This window comes from Gossypium arboreum, chromosome 11 (assembly GCF_025698485.1).
Source record: "Gossypium arboreum isolate Shixiya-1 chromosome 11, ASM2569848v2, whole genome shotgun sequence".
Taxonomy (NCBI): domain Eukaryota; kingdom Viridiplantae; phylum Streptophyta; class Magnoliopsida; order Malvales; family Malvaceae; genus Gossypium; species Gossypium arboreum.
In genome coordinates this window covers 122,735,014-122,753,966 of record NC_069080.1, presented here as the reverse complement: position 1 = coordinate 122,753,966, position 18,953 = coordinate 122,735,014, and the positions used below count along the sequence as shown (strand labels likewise).

At 32.1% G+C, this 18,953-nt stretch overlaps 4 protein-coding genes across 4 annotated transcripts; all 4 read left to right on the top strand.

Annotated features, from left to right (window-relative positions):
- Positions 1-1,014: 1,014 nt before the first annotated feature.
- LOC108470775 (Golgi apparatus membrane protein-like protein ECHIDNA) lies at positions 1,015-3,424 on the top strand. Its single transcript, XM_017772225.2, has 6 exons — positions 1,015-1,270; positions 1,750-1,806; positions 1,905-2,108; positions 2,200-2,259; positions 2,349-2,475; positions 3,118-3,424. The coding sequence occupies exons 1-6, from the start codon at positions 1,256-1,258 to the stop codon at positions 3,204-3,206; spliced, it is 552 nt and encodes a 183-aa protein (XP_017627714.1). The 5' UTR covers positions 1,015-1,255; the 3' UTR covers positions 3,207-3,424.
- A 2,388-nt stretch (positions 3,425-5,812) lies between these two features.
- Positions 5,813-9,376, top strand: LOC108471815 (alkaline/neutral invertase A, mitochondrial-like). The gene is made up of 6 exons (XM_017773379.2): positions 5,813-6,538; positions 7,442-7,601; positions 7,769-7,980; positions 8,074-8,567; positions 8,683-8,731; positions 8,835-9,376. The coding sequence occupies exons 1-6, from the start codon at positions 5,822-5,824 to the stop codon at positions 9,159-9,161; spliced, it is 1,959 nt and encodes a 652-aa protein (XP_017628868.2). The 5' UTR covers positions 5,813-5,821; the 3' UTR covers positions 9,162-9,376.
- A 676-nt stretch (positions 9,377-10,052) lies between these two features.
- Positions 10,053-10,892, top strand: LOC108471814 (probable CCR4-associated factor 1 homolog 11). The gene has a single exon (XM_017773377.1). It carries the CDS (start codon positions 10,053-10,055, stop codon positions 10,890-10,892), a length of 840 nt encoding a protein of 279 aa, XP_017628866.1.
- Positions 10,893-13,446: 2,554 nt separating this feature from the next.
- On the top strand, positions 13,447-16,722 carry LOC108472406 (putative pentatricopeptide repeat-containing protein At1g56570). Its single transcript, XM_017773915.2, has 2 exons — positions 13,447-14,202; positions 14,463-16,722. Exons 1-2 carry the CDS (start codon positions 13,597-13,599, stop codon positions 15,669-15,671), a joined length of 1,815 nt encoding a protein of 604 aa, XP_017629404.1. The 5' UTR covers positions 13,447-13,596; the 3' UTR covers positions 15,672-16,722.
- The last annotated feature ends 2,231 nt before the right edge of the window (positions 16,723-18,953 follow it).

The window sequence follows — 18,953 nt, the reverse complement described above, 5'->3', positions numbered from 1 at the left end:
TTTATAAATTGAAAAGAAATTATGGATAGTTCTAGGTATTATATAAAGGAAAATAGATATAATCATTACCTATAACGAGATTGTTCAAAAAATATATATCTAATTTTACATGGATTATCCATGTCGTCCATGTTAGAGTATTCAAGGGCTGAATCGTGTTTGAGTTATTTATTTTATATTAGTTTAAAAATATATAATTATTAATTTATATATACTTTTATTATTATATATTTTTCTTTTGCTAACATTTTAAATATAAACATATATTTTAAATATTTAAATTTACCTATTATATAAATTACAAGGCAAATAAATATATTATAAATTTCAAAATGAGTCAAATTATCTACTTTACAATCCTTAAATAATAGAGCTTGAACTTAATTTATATTTAAAACGGTTTTAATTTTTTTAAATTATTTTTCAAATCTAAAGTAATTTTGTTGTTGCTTAATATGTCATTAGGTATTCAAGTTTGACACGTTTTTTAATATGGCATCTATGTTTTTTTATTATTCAATTTTGTATCTATATGTGACAAATGTTATAGATTTTGGCATCCAAAGGTTATAATGTTAATTTTAGTATTTAATTCAAGTTTTAAGCTTGATTTAATGAAAATTAGTTGTTAATATTATTAAATTTGAATTTTCATGATTTTATTAATAGAATAAATTTAGCGTTAATTGTAATTTATTTTATTTTGTATTTAATTTGTCAAATATAATCCAATGGATATGATTTAATTTGGATTTTAGGTTGATTCGGTAAATTTTCATAATTAGCTATATTAGCTAATTATGAAAATTTATCGAATCAACCAAAATCGAGTTGAACATTAAAAACTAACATCCGAGTTGAACATTAAAAACTAACACTTTCACATTCATATACTAAAATGTATAATTTTATCAAATATAAGTATTACATTAGACAAAAAATTAACACAAATATTACCTTAAAAAATATTAAATTCAGGTACCAAATTATGTATTAAGCCTTTTGTCATTTATTTTTGCAGGGTTTGGGTGGTAAATAACAGACCTGAAAATCTAGAAGGGTAAGTATCCCTTGTTTCAGCTGGATCTATAAAGAAAAGAAAACCAAAAACAGATTCAAGAAAAAGTTTTCCCGTCTGCACAAAAAAAATTTCTCTCTCGTCTTTAGGGAGGGAAAAGAAAGTCAATATTTTTTACTAAATCCCTGTAAATTCGCCAAAAACACTTAAAAATCCATAATTCGTTGTCTTCCCGTAATGGATTTTAGTCAGGTGAGTTGATCCCTCTCTCTGTTTCTCCTTCCCTTCAGTTTCCTTTTGCTGGTTTATCAAATTTGTAACTATTTGTTCTACGTATTGGACTGTTTGACTGGTAGATCTGAGTTTTTTGTGAGAGATTTCGATTTTGAACGGTACCCTTTTGATTGGTTTTTGATAAAACAGATGAAAACTAACCATTTCTAAACACAATTTCAATAGCCAACTCTGGGTTATTCAAATTAGATCCCAAGATCCAACTTTAGCCGGTAAAGATTTCAACTTTATGTTTTCCTCAATGTTTTGGTTGAAGAAAGATGATGAAATTGAACAAAATAGAGTTCCCATTAGCTTATATGGCCATTGTATACTTGTTCGGAACATGAAAATTAGATAGAAATGTTACTAATTTCAGATCCAGCTGTTTATTTTGTACTTGGGGTACTGGTTTGATTGCTTATATATTGATTTTAAATGTTTTTGTTCTTGTGCAGCCTCCTGTTGAAAATTATGCCAACCCCAAGACTTGTTTCTTTCATGTTCTCTTCAAGGTGAATTGTTTTTTCTGCATCTAATTATCTTTGTTCCGACGAATCTGATTTGTTTGCCTTTGTTCTGTGTTGATGTCTTCCCTTCTTGTTCCTTGCAGGCTGCAGCATTGGCTTTTTACATCCTTTCAGCTCTCTTTTTCAACAGCTTTGTGATCATATTTGTGGTGACTGTTCTTCTTTCCGCCCTTGATTTTTGGGTGGTTAAGAATGTTAGTGGGCGCATATTAGTCGGTTTGAGGTGGTGGAATGAAATTAACGATCTCGGCGAGAGTGTATGGAGATTTGAATGTCTTGACCAAGAGGTGAATGCTTTGTTTAATCGAACCATACATTTACTTTTGGATATAACATTACCAAGTCTCTCAATTGTTTGTTGTTGCTTGTTTGCTTTAGTCATTGGCTCGGATGAACAAGAAAGATTCATGGCTATTTTGGTGGACCCTTTACCTTTCAGTAAGTTTGTGCTGTGGCTTACTATGTATTGAGAGGTATAATTGTGTCCTGAATGATCGAATTCATTAATTCGTTATTTAATTTTTCAGGCGGTTGCGTGGATTGTGCTTGGAATATTCTCTCTCATAAGGTTTCAAGCTGATTATCTCCTTGTCATTGGAGTTTGTTTGACTCTCAACATTGCCAATATCGTCGGCTTCACCAAATGTCGCAAAGGTTGGTTTATTTATTATAATCACAATACTTCTTTGAATGCGCCACTGTGTAATTTTTAGCCTTAGCCTACCTATTCATTCAAGAATTCTTTTATGCAACTTCTTTACCAAATTAGTTCGGTATGGCATCATATTGATACAAGGAAATGGCATGCTGATTGTTAGCTTAATTATGATTTATGACTTGGTCTAGATTTTTCGAGCGGAAATCTTATTGTATTTGATGGAAGATAGGTTTGTGATACATGCGAAAGAGATTTTCGATTAAGTTGATAACTAGATTTCTAGATCGCTTGTATTGGCTTCTAGTTTAGATACCAAGATGACTTTTCACATGGATAATACAATATTTTTCACATGGATACTACGATGATCACAATATCTTAAAAGAGAAGAATAACATATACCACTTTTTATCGGTCATTTCACTGCACAATTGGTGTTATCAGTTTGCATAACGATATCCAACCATCAAGGTAGTGATTCAACAGTTATACATTTGCTTTTGTTTCTGCATGTATTCTCGGTTCGAGTGCATGTACCATCTGAAGCAATGCATCATTGCCCCATTCTCGAGCTCTGCTTTTTTCATCTTGTATATCATTAACAATAAAATTATATTTTGGTCCTTTCTTTCTTTCAGATGCCAAGAAGCAGATTCAACAGTTTGCCACCCAGACCATTGCGTCAAGATTTTCTTCCACCTTACAATCAGCATTTAGTGTTGTTTGAAATAGTCGATAGTAATATACAAGAGCGAAAACGGAAGAAAATGCAGGAGTAGACGAGAGAAGTTAACAAGTGTGGCATGTAAAAAAAACGAGGCGTATCGAATTGCCGATTTTCGATTGTTTTTTTCTTAATGGTACATCTAATGCTTTTGTATAATGAATCACACAGTAAAACTTTGTGATAACAATGGTCTTTCTGCAAAGGTTACATTCCTACAATTACAATCTTCTTTGAGATTTTTTTTTCTTCTTATTGAACTGTTCTTTCCCTAGTCTTGATGTGGAATACTTTTCATTTTCCATTTGGCATTTGGCATTTGGCATTTGCTCTTTGTTTCACTCACTTCATTTGCTCTTCTTTTGTTTACATGTAAAGGTTTTACGGAAAATATTTTCTGTATTTTTTTGTGTTTGTTTCATAGAAAATGACTAACAAGTTAACCTAAAATAAGTTTTTTTTCTTGTAGAATGGTTTATCTTTTTAAAAATGAAAGTTATTTTTCAAAAAAGAATTTGCCAAGATAAATTTATTTTATATAAAAATTAATTTAAATTAAATTTAATATTAATAAATTATAAATTTTATTTTTATTTTTAAAAATAATTAAAACATTAATATAAATATTATTTTTAATATTATTAAATATACAGTTTTAATTATTTATATTTAGTCATATAATAAATTATTAATATAATTAATATAATTTATTATTTTAATAAATTATTTAATATTTTAATTTTATTTTAACAATAATTTTAAATAATATTTTTCACATATTATTGAAAATATTCAATATTAATATTTTAATAATAAATATTTTGAAGTGTAAAGATTAAAATATGTCATAAGTCTATGTACTCTTCATTAATTTGTAATTTAGTCTTTGTACTTTTATTTTTAGGAATTTAGTCCCTTTATTTTTCAGATTTGAAAATCAAGTCCAATTATCCATATTGTTAATTTTTTTGTCAATTTTGTTGATACCATATTTTTAAATAAAGAATACTCATTTAGTAAGTTATTTTTCAGAAATTATTTTTCGAAAACTATTTTTAGTGAAACAAACCCTTAGTCAATTTTAGTCGAATTTAGAAACTTTATTTAGATCCTCTCTTATTATAAGTTCTGGATAATGCTTTGGGAATTAAGCTTGGCTAAATCGGTTATATTATTGGTTTTTTTATTCTATTTATATATTAAATAAATTATTAAAAATTTAAAAATTATTAAAAAATTTATAAAATCTAATTTAACTGGTCCATACTGTTTCACAAGTCAAATGGTTTTTTGCCTCTTTTTGAACGAGTACCTCGTTAGTTTTTTTTGTCGTATGGTTGATCTGATGCTCTCTATTTGTATTTAGCCTATATTTATAATTTTCAATTTAATCATATTTAGTATATATATATATATATATATAATCTCATTATAAGTTTTGATTATATCTATTTTTTAACATAATGTCTAGAATTATTCATAGTCACTATTTAACTCATAAATAAAAGATAATACGCTTGATGCACTCAAACTCACATTCCAATCGAACTAAGAATTAATCTACAATATTTATATTTTTGTGAATATTGAAATTTTAATATTTGACTCAAATTATAGTGTTAATTTCATTAACAAAGTTTTTATGTATGCGTATTGCGTAGAAATAAGATGACTTGTAATAAAAAAAGCAATTAGCATAATTTGAAATGTATGATTAATAGAAGGTCAAAATATTTGGTAGGTACTTTATGATATGGTTTAAATTAAATTAGTCTCTTTACTAAATTTACTTCATATATTATTAAAAATTAATAAATTCAAATTATAACAAAATTAATATTTATTGTATAGAACATTATTCTTTTAAGTAAAATTCAATTCTAAATAAAAGATTTGATTTAGAGAACAGTAAAAACTTTAAAAATATTAAAATAAATTACATTTTTAAATAATAAATATTAATTTTATTTACAATTTGATCTTATTTAATTTTTAATAATACAAAAACTAAATTCATTCATAAAATTAATTTCAACAGAATTTTAGTGAAATCTCCCGTAACAAAAGGCATCTTTTGGAAGAAAAATGATTGTATGAATCAATAATATAATTAATTTTAATAGTTTAATGCCACAACAATATATTCATCTTGAATTCTAGTATTTTTATTTTGATTTGATTTTTTCAAGATGAAAATCTGTTAAGATAAAAATGTTGATATAGTATTAAATTATTAAAAAAAATACAGATGATGTGACATTACTAATTTATACAATCCTTTCTCTTTATAAAATATTATTCATTTCAATAGTTTAATATCACATCAACAATTTCATCTTGAATTTCAAGATTTTAATTTGAATTTAATGTTTATTCTGAAAATCTTAAAATTTAGGATAAATTATTAATGTGATATTAAATTTTTGTTTGTTGAGCATTGTCTTGAAATTGTGTTGTAATACCATGTGAATGATTTTGTTGAAAATTATCCACAAAAAAAAAGTAGTTATTTCAAGACAATTTCTAATTTTGGGGGAAATAAAATAAAATAGCAATAAGTAAAGCCCCCTACAATATATATGTAAAGGCAGCTCTTTTCTGTTATATTTCAAATATCCATGCTGTACACTTTCTCCATCTCCATATCTTTCTACTTTCCATTGTTGTCTATGAACGCCATTCATTTCTTCCGTAAATCCACCATGAAGGCCCGTTCCAGGGTCCTCAGCCTTAGAAACGCTTCGTTTTTGGGCTTTGCACGTTCTTTCAATCCTTCTGTTTTTGAACGAAAGCTTTGCTGCAAAAAGAAAGATTTTCTGTTGAATTTCAATCAAGTCACTCAATCCCACCACGCTTACCCTTTTCGATTCTTATGCTTTCAACGCGTTGTCAATGATACCCAGAAATTGCATTGTTTACCAAGTTCCAGTTTTGTTCAATCCAGGGCGGTTTCAAGGCCTTACGATGTCTCCATTGAAGCCAGGGTAGCTTCGACGGTGAGGGGTCTCTCAACCCGGGGGAACGACATCGATGTGACGCCACTTGTTGTAGGAGGAAATGTTGCTGTCGCTGAAGGTGAAAACAATGTGAAGAAAAATGGGGTTTCAGCTAAGAGCGAGGTTGAAAAGGAGGCATGGAGGTTGTTGAAGGATGCTGTTGTGACGTATTGTGGATCCCCTGTTGGTACAGTGGCTGCCAATAATCCTGGTGATAAGCAGCCTTTGAATTATGACCAGGTTTTCATTCGTGATTTTGTGCCTTCTGCTTTGGCTTTTTTGCTTAGAGGTGAAGGAGAGATTGTCGAGAATTTTCTCCTACATACCTTGCAGTTGCAGGTATGCATTTACATATACATATACGTTTATATTCATTGATAATCATTTTGGTATGGTGGATAATGTTATGACAAACTTAAGGATGGGAAAATTTATCTTAGGGTATTTCATTTTCTATGGTTTTTTCTAATTGTTCATTAAGCAACAACAGAAGGCCTGTTTCTTTTCTTAATATTTTTGGATATATAGCTGGAAAATGTTCATGCTTTTTTCTGCATTGCTTGGTTGATGCTTCGTGTGCCATTAATAAGAGTGAAACAAATGCAATTTACTAATTTAAAATTTTAAAAAGTTTAAAGGGCCTAAATGAAAATTTTTTCATTTTAGGGGAACTGACCCCCTGCCAGCCCCTCGTAGCTACGCCCCTGTCCACATATTAACCATTACAATAGTTGTGTATTGGTAAAAGTATCATAGAGTCCTTAGTAGTTGAATTTTATTTTGCCTCCTCTATTAAAAAAAACGAGTAAATATTAAGATCAAAGAGCAAATTGGTCATTCGTTAATAATTTTATCCATTTTTACTGTTAAAAATTGATTCTTATATGTTAGCATTAGGTACATGTGGCATACCTCATCTCATTGTTTGGTTATTCTATCAATCATGTTAGTTTTTAATAGTAGACGTGAATGAAATTTTTAACAGAAAGGACTAGTTTGCTCGTACAATAACTAATTTACTCATTTTTTAAGTAAACGGGGTAAAATGTAATTTGACACCTAGGATATTTTAACCTTGTGTATTCCCTTTTTTTATGGGAGATTAGACACACCCAGACATGATCCAGAGGTGGACGTGTTTTGCTGTGTACCATGTTGGTTAACCATATTGCTGGTCAGACTTGAAAAAAGTATACGTTTCAAACTTTAACAACTTTTTTTGTTGCTGTTTTCTTAATTTAGAGTTGGGAGAAAACTGTGGATTGTTATAGTCCTGGACAGGGTTTGATGCCGGCAAGTTTTAAGGTCAGAACCGTACCTCTTGAGGACAATAAGTTTGAGGAAGTACTAGACCCGGATTTTGGTGAATCAGCTATCGGTCGTGTTGCACCGGTTGACTCTGGTTGGTATATTGCTTCTTCATAGACCTATTACTGCATAGATCTGTTCAGCTTTAGTAATGATTCTGTTGTACTTCCTAAAGTTTTTCTCTTTTCCGTTCTTTCTCGAAGTCCGTCTCGGTGGGAACATCGAGTAAAAGTGAATTTATTGAAATGGTTTTGTTGATAGGATTGTGGTGGATTATATTGTTGAGAGCATATGGGAAGATCACCGGTGACTATTCATTGCAAGAGAGGGTGGATGTTCAAACAGGAATAAGACTGATCCTCAACTTGTGTTTAGCCGATGGATTCGATATGTTTCCTTCTCTGTTAGTCACCGATGGATCCTGCATGATAGACCGAAGGATGGGTATTCATGGTCATCCCCTCGAGATCCAAGTGAGTTCGTTTCTTTGAAGTTAGGTTGCCTCATCTCAAAGTAGGATACGATGTTAGTTTTTAGACCATAATTTGAACATGTTTGATCTACAGGCATTGTTTTGTTCTGCTCTACGTTGCTCTCGTGAGATTCTTACAGCAAATGGAAGTTCCAAGAATTTGGTGAGTGCCATCAACAATAGACTGAGTGCACTATCGTTCCACGTCAGAGAATACTATTGGGTTGACATGAAAAAGGTCAACGAGATTTATCGTTACAAAACCGAAGAGTATTCCATGGATGCTACTAACAAGTTCAATATTTACCCTGAGCAAATTCCTTCATGGCTTATGGATTGGATACCTGAAAAAGGTGGTTATCTACTCGGCAATCTACAGCCAGCTCACATGGATTTTAGGTTCTTCACACTCGGGAACCTCTGGTCCATTGTCTCATCGCTGGGCACTCCGAAACAGAACGAAGCTATATTGAACTTAATCGAAGCCAAATGGGATGATATTGCAGGGCAAATGCCTTTCAAGATATGCTACCCTGCTTTGGAGAATGAGGAGTGGCGCATAATTACCGGCAGTGACCCGAAAAATACGCAAGTACCTTGCCCTTATCATGAAAACTCTCTCTCTCTATACACACACACATATATACATGTATTTCCTCGTAGTATAATCTTCTAAGACTAGTGTGCTTAATGAATTGTGCAGGCCATGGTCCTATCATAACGGCGGATCTTGGCCAACACTTCTTTGGCAGGTAAAAATCGTTCGTTCGACATAACTTTATATCCGGTTTTGCTTGGGACTTTGATTTGTTTCATGGAGTTTTATACTCACCCGAAATCTTATATTGCCCTTAGTTTACTTTGGCATGCATCAAGATGGGAAGATTAGAACTAGCTCAAAAAGCAGTTTCTTTGGCCGAGAAGAGGCTCTCAATCGACCGATGGCCTGAATATTACGACACTCGTAGGGGGAAGTTCATTGGGAAACAATCTCGTCTTTATCAAACATGGACAATCGCTGGTTTCTTGACGTCCAAAATGATGGTGGAGAATCCGCAGATGGCTTCCTTGTTATACTGGGAGGAAGACTACGAGCTTCTCGATATCTGCGTTTGCGCACTTAACAAAAGCGGCCGGAAGAACTGTTCTCGGGGCGCTGCTAAATCCCAGATACTTGTCTAATTGAAACACCATTGTTTGGTAGGCGGAGATCCTTTCAATTGTACAGCCACAATTTTAGGATAGTGAGAGTTAACATATCCATGTAGTATTCTATTTCTGGATCAATCTCTCAAACCTGAAACATATTGGATTTCAGAAGGCAGAATATTCACTTTTGTTCCCTTTGTCGGTTTATGTATAAGCAAAATAATCTATAGCATGTTTTGTTTTGGCCATTCATTCTTCTATTAATGCCTTTGAATTTCACTGAGAAAATTCAACTGGAAAAGAGCTATCCCACACTTATGATTCAAAATTGAGAGCTTGAAAGAGAAACCATTGGAAAAACGGAAACTCCTTCAAGAAATAATTCAGGAAACATTTTTTTTAATATAATTCAACTAATTCAAATCAAATGTAAATTGAATCATATAAAATTTAGGTGGGACTAAATGAAAAACTAAAAACATAAATCCTCCTGAAAACATAAATCCTAATTGAGGTGAGATTAAATGAAAAATTAAAAAATGAATCCTAATTGAGGTGAGATTAAATGAAAAAATAAAAGATAAATCCTAATTGAGGTGTGATTAAATAAAAAACTAAAAGGTAAATCTTAACTGAGGTGAGATTAAATGAAAAATTAAAAAGATAAGCTTAAATCCTAATTAAGTTGGGATTAAATAAAAAGCTAAAAAAGATAAATCCTAATTGAGTTGGGATTAAATGAAATGTTAAAAAGATAAATCCTAATTGAGGTGGGATTAATTGTGGGGCTTATATATAGTCTTAGCTCAATTGAGTGAAATTACACCTATTCAATAAACAAGCTTAAAAACAGTTCTTAAAAGTCCACACAAAACCGTTCTTAAAGTTACAAAATAGAGAAAGAAGAGATTATTGTGACCAACGATGTCGATTTCTGGCAATAAGTCTATCGTTGTGAGACAGGTTTTTGCTGAAGATTTGGACAGCGAGCTTTTGATGATTAAGAAAGCAATTTTGAGGTATCCTTTTGTATCTATAGATACTGAATTTCCGGGGACAATATTTAAGCCCAGTAAGCAAGTGATTCGTGAAGGCAATCCGATTATCAATTATCACTATATGAAGTTGAATGTTGACGCGCTTCAAATTATTCAACTTGGCTTGAGTCTTTCAGATGCTCGAGGTAATTTACCAGACTTTGATTCTCCTTTTTCTTATGTTTGGGAATTTAATTTCAGAGATTTCAATATCAATCGAGACCGCTATGCTAGTGATTCGATCCAACTGCTCAAATGTCGAGGGATAGATTTTGAGAAGAATAAAGAGAAGGGGATTGATTCTAAAGATTTTGCAAAGAAGTTTAGGGATTACGGCTTGCTTTTCAACTGTTGTGGTCTGACAAATATTATCTGGATTACTTTTCACGGCACTTATGACTTCGGATTCATGCTAAAGATTCTGACTCAAAATCCACTGCCTTTGCATCTTCACTCGTTTATGCATCAATTGGCTTATTTCTTCGGCTACAACATTTTCGACCTCAAACACACCTTCAAGTTATTGGGGTTGCTAGGCGGTTTAGAGAAAATAGCTCAAACATTAAACGTGACTCGTATTACCGGATCAAGTCATCAAGCCGGTTCAAATAGTCTACTCACACTTCGATGTTTTATGAAGCTCAAAAGTGAAAATGTTTTTGAATCTAAGTGGAACGAGACAAATCAAATGTTGCTACCTCCCCTAGCATTATACGGACTAGTTTAGACCATAGGATGAAAAAACATTTTGCTCTCTTTTGTTTCTAAACATAAAACAATGGTATTGAAAATATTATTGTAATAAATGAATTACATATTAGTAGTTAATAAGAAAAGGAACTTTGGCATGCATCAAGATGGGAAGATTAGAACTAGCTCAAAAGCAGTTTCTTTGGCCGAGAAGAGGCTCTCAATCGACCGATGGCCTGAATATTACGACACTCGTAGGGGAAGTTCATTGGGAAACAATCTCGTCTTTATCAAACATGGACAATCGCTGGTTTCTTGACGTCCAAAATGATGGTGGAGAATCCGCAGATGGCTTCCTTGTTATACTGGGAGGAAGACTACGAGCTTCTCGATATCTGCGTTTGCGCACTTAACAAAAGCGGCCGGAAGAACTGTTCTCGGGGCGCTGCTAAATCCCAGATACTTGTCTAATTGAAACACCATTGTTTGGTAGGCGGAGATCCTTTCAATTGTACAGCCACAATTTTAGGATAGTGAGAGTTAACATATCCATGTAGTATTCTATTTCTGGATCAATCTCTCAAACCTGAAACATATTGGATTTCAGAAGGCAGAATATTCACTTTTGTTCCCTTTGTCGGTTTATGTATAAGCAAAATAATCTATAGCATGTTTTGTTTTGGCCATTCATTCTTCTATTAATGCCTTTGAATTTCACTGAGAAAATTCAACTGGAAAAGAGCTATCCCACACTTATGATTCAAAATTGAGAGCTTGAAAGAGAAACCATTGGAAAAACGGAAACTCCTTCAAGAAATAATTCAGGAAACATTTTTTTAATATAATTCAACTAATTCAAATCAAATGTAAATTGAATCATATAAAATTTAGGTGGGACTAAATGAAAACTAAAACATAAATCCTCCTGAAAACATAAATCCTAATTGAGGTGAGATTAAATGAAAAATTAAAAAATGAATCCTAATTGAGGTGAGATTAAATGAAAAAATAAAAAGATAAATCCTAATTGAGGTGTGATTAAATAAAAAACTAAAAAGGTAAATCTTAACTGAGGTGAGATTAAATGAAAAATTAAAAAGATAAGCTTAAATCCTAATTAAGTTGGGATTAAATAAAAAGCTAAAAAAGATAAATCCTAATTGAGTTGGGATTAAATGAAATGTTAAAAAGATAAATCCTAATTGAGGTGGGATTAATTGTGGGGCTTATATATAGTCTTAGCTCAATTGAGTGAAATTACACCTATTCAATAAACAAGCTTAAAAACAGTTCTTAAAAGTCCACACAAACCGTTCTTAAAGTTACAAAATAGAGAAAAGAGATTATTGTGACCAACGATGTCGATTTCTCGCAATAAGTCTATCGTTAGAGACAGTTTTTTGTGAAGATTTGGACAATGAGCTTTTGATGATTAAGAAAGCAATTTTGAGGTATCCTTTTGTATCTATAGATACCGAATTTCGGGACAATATTTAAGCCCAAGAAGCAAGTGATTCGTGAAGGCAATCCGATTATCAATTATCACTATATGAAGTTGAATGTTGACGCGCTTCAAATTATTCAACTTGGCTTGAGTCTTCAGATGCTCGAGGTAATTTACCGACTTTGATTCTCCTTTTCTTATGTTTGGGAATTTAATTTCGAGATTTCAATATCAATCGAGACCGCTATGCTAGTGATTCGATCCAACCGCTCAAATGTCGAGGATAGATTTTGAGAAGAATAAAAGAAGGATTGATTCTAAAGATTTTGCAAAGAAGTTTAGGGATTACTTGCTTTTCAACTGTTGTGGTCCGACAAATATTATCGGATTACTTTTCACGGCACTTATGACTTCGGATTCATGCTAAAGATTCGACTCAAAATCCACGCTTTTGCATCTTCACCGCTTATGCATCAATTGGCTTATTTCTTCTGGCTACAACATTTTCGACCTCAAACACACCTTCAAGTTATTGGGGTTGCTAGGCGGTTTAGAGAAAATAGCTCAAACATTAAACGTGACTCGTATTACCGGATCAAGTCATCAAGCCGGTTCAAATAGTCTACTCACACTTCGATGTTTTATGAAGCTCAAAAGTGAAAATGTTTTTGAATCTAAGTGGAACGAGACAAATCAAATGTTGCTACCTCCCCTAGCATTATACGGACTAGTTTAGACCATAGGATGAAAAAACATTTTGCTCTCTTTTGTTTCTAAACATAAAACAATGGTATTGAAAATATTATTGTAATAAATGAATTACATATTAGTAGTTAATAAGAAAAGGATAAATTACATACATAATCCGATGCAAAATTATTACTTTAGTTTGGGAATTTTCTTAATAATGTCATAAAAATATTATATGAATTTTTCAAGGCTAATTACTGTTTAAAATTACAGTAACATAATTTTGATAATTTTTACCTCAAAAATAAAACTTTGAAATCTCGAATTACAAACCTCAAACCCTTAATCTTGATTTGGGATTCGGGATTCAAAATTTAAGATATGAGTTTAGATTAAAAAAAATTACTAAAATTATGTATAATAATGTAAAAATTTATTGAAATATTATTAAATAATTAAAAAGTTAAGAGGAAGGATATAAATCAATTTTTCACAGCGAAATCATTTTACAGACAAATTTGAGCTTCGATTTTTGAAGCTATAGCTTCCATTGGTCATTTTATCCTTAAAACATTAGCTTCATCTCCATCTTTATCGTTACTATTAAATGTACGCGGCTAGAAAAATAGTCCCGCTTTCCACCAAGAACTCCCTTCAATGGGTCCAAAACTACACTACCAGAACAAAGATACCCATTGCCAATCTATCGAAAGGAGCAAAGGGGTCTGCTATATTAGCCACAAATGTCATGAGATCTTTTTTCGATAACGGTTTGATTGATGATGCACGTGCTCTGTTCGACGAAATGCCTGAAAGAGACGTGGTTATGTGGACGGCCATGATTGCTGGCTATACTTCATGCAACCAATATGTCCATTCCTGGACTGTGTTCTGTGAGATGGTAAATAATTGGGAGAACCCCAATGCTTTTACTTTATCTAATGTCTTAAAGGCTTGCAAATCCCTGCAATGTCTTGCGCGTGGAGGTTTGGTTCATGGGATGGCTATAAAGCTTGGCTTAGAGGGTTCATTATACGTTGATAATGCGCTTATGGACATGTATGCTACGTGTTGCATTAGCATGGAGGATGCGTGTTCCATTTTTAGAGATATGAAAGAGAAAAATATGGTCACTTGGACTACTTTGATAACTGGTTACACTCACCGGGGTGATGGCTATGGTGGACTTCAAGTTTTCCGAGAAATGTTACTGGTAATTGCTCAAAACAACAATGGAATTTATGAATTTATATGGATTCTGTGTTTTATGTGCAAAACTATATACTTTATCTAGGTAGTTTCAGTTCTCAAGTTTGGATGCTTTAGTATCTTGTTTAGTATATCAATGCTGTTATGTTAAGCATGTCAAACAACCAGGATATTTTTGGGTTTGAATTAGCATGTCATTCTGGCAAATAAATATAGTATGTCATTAAATTGTTTCTCACTTATTTCGCATTGTTTGTTGAACAGGATGAAGCAGAGTTGAATCCTCATAGTTTTTCAATTGCCATTAGAGCTTGTGCTGCCATAGGTTCAAATACTTTTGGTAGGCAAATACATGCAGCCGTCATTAAAAACGGGTTTGGTTCTAATCTTCCTGTCATGAATTCTATGCTAGACATGTATTGTAGGTGTGGTTTTTTATCTGAAGCAAATGCATACTTCTATGAGATGTCTGAAAAAAATCTGATCACGTGGAACACCTTACTAGCTGGTTATGAAAGACTAGGTTCTAAAGAGGCCTTGAATATATTCTCACAAATGGAATCAGAAGGTTTTAGACCGAATTGCTTCACATTTACTAGTATTACTGCTGCCTGTGCAAATTTAGCAGTTTTGAATTGTGGACAACAGGTTCATGGAGGTATCATTTGCAGAGGCCTCCAGGGGAACTTGGTGTTGGCTAATGCCCTAATTGACATGTATGCCAAGTGTGGAAGCATAGCTGACTCACGCAAAATCTTTAATGAAATGTCTGATAGAAATTTGGTGTCATGGACATCTATGATGATTGGTTATGGGGCACACGGTTATGGGAAAGAGGCAGTTAAGTTGTTTGATGAGATGGTTGTTTCTGGAATTAGACCAGACAGGATAGTGTTTATGGCAGTTCTTAGTGCTTGCAGTCATGCTGGACTTATAGATGAAGGCTTGAGGTGTTTTGAATCAATGAGAAATTACAACGTCACTCCCGATCAGGAGATTTATGGGTGTGTTGTTGATTTGCTAGGCCGTGGTGGGAGAGTTGAGGAGGCTTATCAACTGATCAAGGGCATGCCATTTAAGCCCAATGAATCTGTTTGGGGTGCACTTCTTGGTGCTTGTAAAGCACATAAGCTCCCAAGTATGGGAAAATTAGCAGCATTGAAGGTATTGGATTTGAGGCCAAATAAAGTAGGGGCATATGTGATGTTATCAAATATCTATGCTGCCGAGGGTAAGTGGGGAGAATCTGCAAGAATGAGGAAGTTGATGAGAAGAACCGGTAGTAGAAAAGAGGCAGGAAGGAGTTGGATTGAGGTAAGAAATCAGGTATACAGCTTTGTGGTTGGTGATAAGGTTGGGTCTCACACAGAGTGGGCACATGGGGTCGTAGAGTTGCTGATTTTACATATGAAAGAAGCAGGATATATTCCTGATTTACATTGTTTGATACATGATCTTGAAGATGGGACTTGAAGAGAAAAGAAGGTGAAGAAACTGAAATGTGATTAATATGATCAAACGGGGTTGTGGAATTACTTATTTTACTTACAGAAGAACCCGGATTTAGCTTGTTTGATACATGTTCTTGGAGATGGGATTTGAAAAAACTGAAGTGAATTATTGAACATGATCAAATGGGGTTATAGAGTTGCATATTCTAAATATGGAAGAAGCTAGGATACATGCCTGGTTTTGATTGTTTGATACATGATCTTGAAGATAGGACTTCAAAGGAGAAAAGCTGAAGAAACTGAAGTAAGGTACTGAACATGATCAAATGGGGTTGTTAAGTTGCTTGTTCTACATATGGAAGAAACAGGGTAAATGGCTGGTTTACATTGATACATGATCTTGAAAGTGGGACTTGAAGAGAAGAGAAGCTTAAGAAACTGAAGTGATTTACTGAAAATGATCAAATGGGGTTGTCGAGTTGCTTATTCCACATATGGAGGAGGCAGAATATATGCCTGGTAAAGATGGGACTTAAGATGAGAGAAGCTGAAAGCGAATTACTTAGGTGTGTTTAGTATTGCTTCTAAGAAGCATTTTTGGAACAAAAAGCACTTTTGAGACAAAAACATTCCTAAAAAAGCTACTTTTTTATAGAAAAAGTGCTTCTCCCAAGCCAAAAATTGGCCCAAAAACACTTTTTTGAGAAGCTGAAAATTTTAGCTTCTTTCCAAAAGTGCTTTTTTTTCAAGCACTTTTGAGAAGCATTGATATGATCAAATGGGGCTGGTTATGACCAGCCTTAACCTAAGTTGGGTAGAATTGGAAGCTTAGAACATAGAAAATATTTTATGGATTCTGTTCCTTTATGGCTGGCTGCTGCATTTGTTTCAAGGGAGGAGTCCTATTAACTGCAAAATTTTTTCTTTCAAGAATCTTATCTACACTATAACACTTTCATTCAATAGGAGATTGTTTGTTTAGACAATACAGCATATATCCTCTGAGTCTGACTTAATGTTAAGTTGATTGAATAAAATAAATTTATATTTTTAGTAAGGGAGAGATCTTATAACACTGGTTGTTGTTTTTTTAGGAAATATTTTAATTTTAATACATTTTATATATTTTTACAATTAATTGTATGTATCAATATATTTGTATTTGTACTGCAAGTAAAATTTTGAGTCAATTCAATATTTCTATCATGTTGATTTAAAATATTGCCTTGGTCTAAATATTTTACATCAAACAAATAGATATTTTAATTTTCTCAAAATTTGATGTACATGCATATACATTAAGTATGATAGATGGATTGTTGAAAATGTTAATAAAAGTTATAAAAATATGTAAAGTTATTATAGTCCTACATTAATAGAAGTGGATTTTTTTCCTTTAATGGGAATTTTTTTTTTTACTTTAATATATAATCAATTTTTTAAATGTCTTATTGTATGTTTCTTCAAAGCTTATTTGGTGTCGAAGCCCTGGCGATCACTTTGCAAGATTCTCTTACAAATCTTATACTTCATAGTTACGAATAGAAAGTTAAATGTAACAAGAACATGTTTTTCGTGTGTGACGAATTTAGACATTTTTCTCAAAATTCAGACTAAAAGGATTAAGTACATATCCAACATGAAGTATGTATCTCTAAGGTATGGCAAAAGGGGATATAAATGCTTTATGATGAATCTCAATAATAATGAAGATGTTGAGACAAAATTATTTGGGTACCGAAAAAACAGAGATGTTGGGGAGTTATTAGTAGAAATCGAAGAAATGCTCAATATTTGGTATCAACATGGAAATGCTTTATGCACTCATGTATAGTTTCTTCAATATTTTGCGTAATCAACATCAGATTGGCTAAGATTCTTAATGCCACTCAACAACTTCCAAAATGGGCCAATAAATTTCTACTCTAATGGTTTTGACGATTGATCTAATAGGTAATGAGTACCCTCATATTCAAGTTGGTTATTTAAGAGAAGTCGAAAAATAAAATATTAGATCAAATTCAATATGTTTCGTAGGTTGTGAAAAATTATGAAGTGATTTAGATGATTTATAGGATTTATGAATTTATCATAAATTTTTAAAAATAATTTCGCTTTTGTAAGTATTTGTACGTTGTGTATCACCAATAATAAAAATCATGCCTAGTGTCAAGTCATTCAAAGTCATCTCTACAAGATTGCTTCAGTTCAAGGCTTCAAGAATATTGCAAGGTCGAAAACAACTATGATAGCACCTAAATTGATATTCCAATGTTTAAGTCAGAAAAAACTATGGAAAATAAGGGATGAAGGTGAAAATAGAGTGATCATACCTTAGTCTATTTTGTGGCTATAGTTAGATTGGGGTAAGCCCACTTTATTTAGGTAAAACAAAAATTAATTAATAAAATTTGATTATAAAATATTATTATATGCATATTTTAAATACTTGATTCGTAAATACAAATAAAAAAAAAAACAAAATAGAATAAAATTATATTAAGCTTTAAAATTTTATTGTTATACTTATTTACATTTTAAATTTAAATTTAAAATTTTATAATAATGTTAGAAATTATTTTAATATTATTTTTATTTAAAGCATTAAATTAATGCGTAACATGTATAATGAAAATTAGTATATGCGTAGAGTTGTTCATAGGTCGGGTCAGGCCTTAACAAAATTTAAAGCTCGGGTTTGGCTCGACCTAAAAAATAGGTTTAATTTTTTGTTCAAACCCAACCCAAATTATAGATGTTAAACATGGTCTAAGCTCAACCCGACTCGTATTAATTTTTAAAAATAGTTTTATTATATAAAATAAATTTTAAAAATATAATATATCAAATACACTAAAACATTAAAATAATATTTCTCAACAAATTGAACATATATTAAAAACATTAAAAGAAATATTTCTGAACAAATTTTTAAAAGACATGTATTTGAGCAAAGTTCAGACTAAAAAAACTTACCCGAAGCATAATCCTTTTAGAAAATAAGTCTCATTTTTTTATTCAAATTTATATTTTATATCTATATTTTTAACTAAATTTTCTCATTTTTCGGATAGGCTTCTAACCTAATCAAGAGGTCCGGCACATTCGCAACTCTTTATACACGTACATAAAAGCAAGTCCCACCTAGAATGTAACGTGTGGGAGGAAGGAACTGACACTGGGGAGCACAAGAACCATGTAAAACACCAACAGGCCCACCCTAATACTAATGTCATTACATCTCCATTTCCACAACATTGACATTGCTGTCGGTGAATCAAACTGTCATGTTTCCCATTAATTA

What these genes read in the sequence shown, in the direction of transcription:
- LOC108470775 (XM_017772225.2), top strand. An exon ending in TCTTTCATGTTCTCTTCAAG is followed by an intron (nt 1,807 to 1,904) that starts GTGAATTGTTTT and finishes TGTTCCTTGCAG; the next exon opens with GCTGCAGCATTGGCTTTTTA. An exon ending in CTTCACCAAATGTCGCAAAG is followed by an intron (nt 2,476 to 3,117) that starts GTTGGTTTATTT and finishes TCTTTCTTTCAG; the next exon opens with ATGCCAAGAAGCAGATTCAA.
- LOC108471815 (XM_017773379.2), top strand. Translation starts at nt 5,822, where the DNA reads ATGCTGTACACTTTCTCCATCTCCATATCTTTCTACTTTCCATTGTTG. An exon ending in GTCATCCCCTCGAGATCCAA is followed by an intron (nt 7,981 to 8,073) that starts GTGAGTTCGTTT and finishes TTTGATCTACAG; the next exon opens with GCATTGTTTTGTTCTGCTCT. An exon ending in GGCAGTGACCCGAAAAATAC is followed by an intron (nt 8,568 to 8,682) that starts GCAAGTACCTTG and finishes TGAATTGTGCAG; the next exon opens with GCCATGGTCCTATCATAACG.
- LOC108471814 (XM_017773377.1), top strand. Translation starts at nt 10,053, where the DNA reads ATGTCGATTTCTGGCAATAAGTCTATCGTTGTGAGACAGGTTTTTGCT.
- LOC108472406 (XM_017773915.2), top strand. Translation starts at nt 13,597, where the DNA reads ATGTACGCGGCTAGAAAAATAGTCCCGCTTTCCACCAAGAACTCCCTT. An exon ending in TTTTCCGAGAAATGTTACTG is followed by an intron (nt 14,203 to 14,462) that starts GTAATTGCTCAA and finishes TTTGTTGAACAG; the next exon opens with GATGAAGCAGAGTTGAATCC.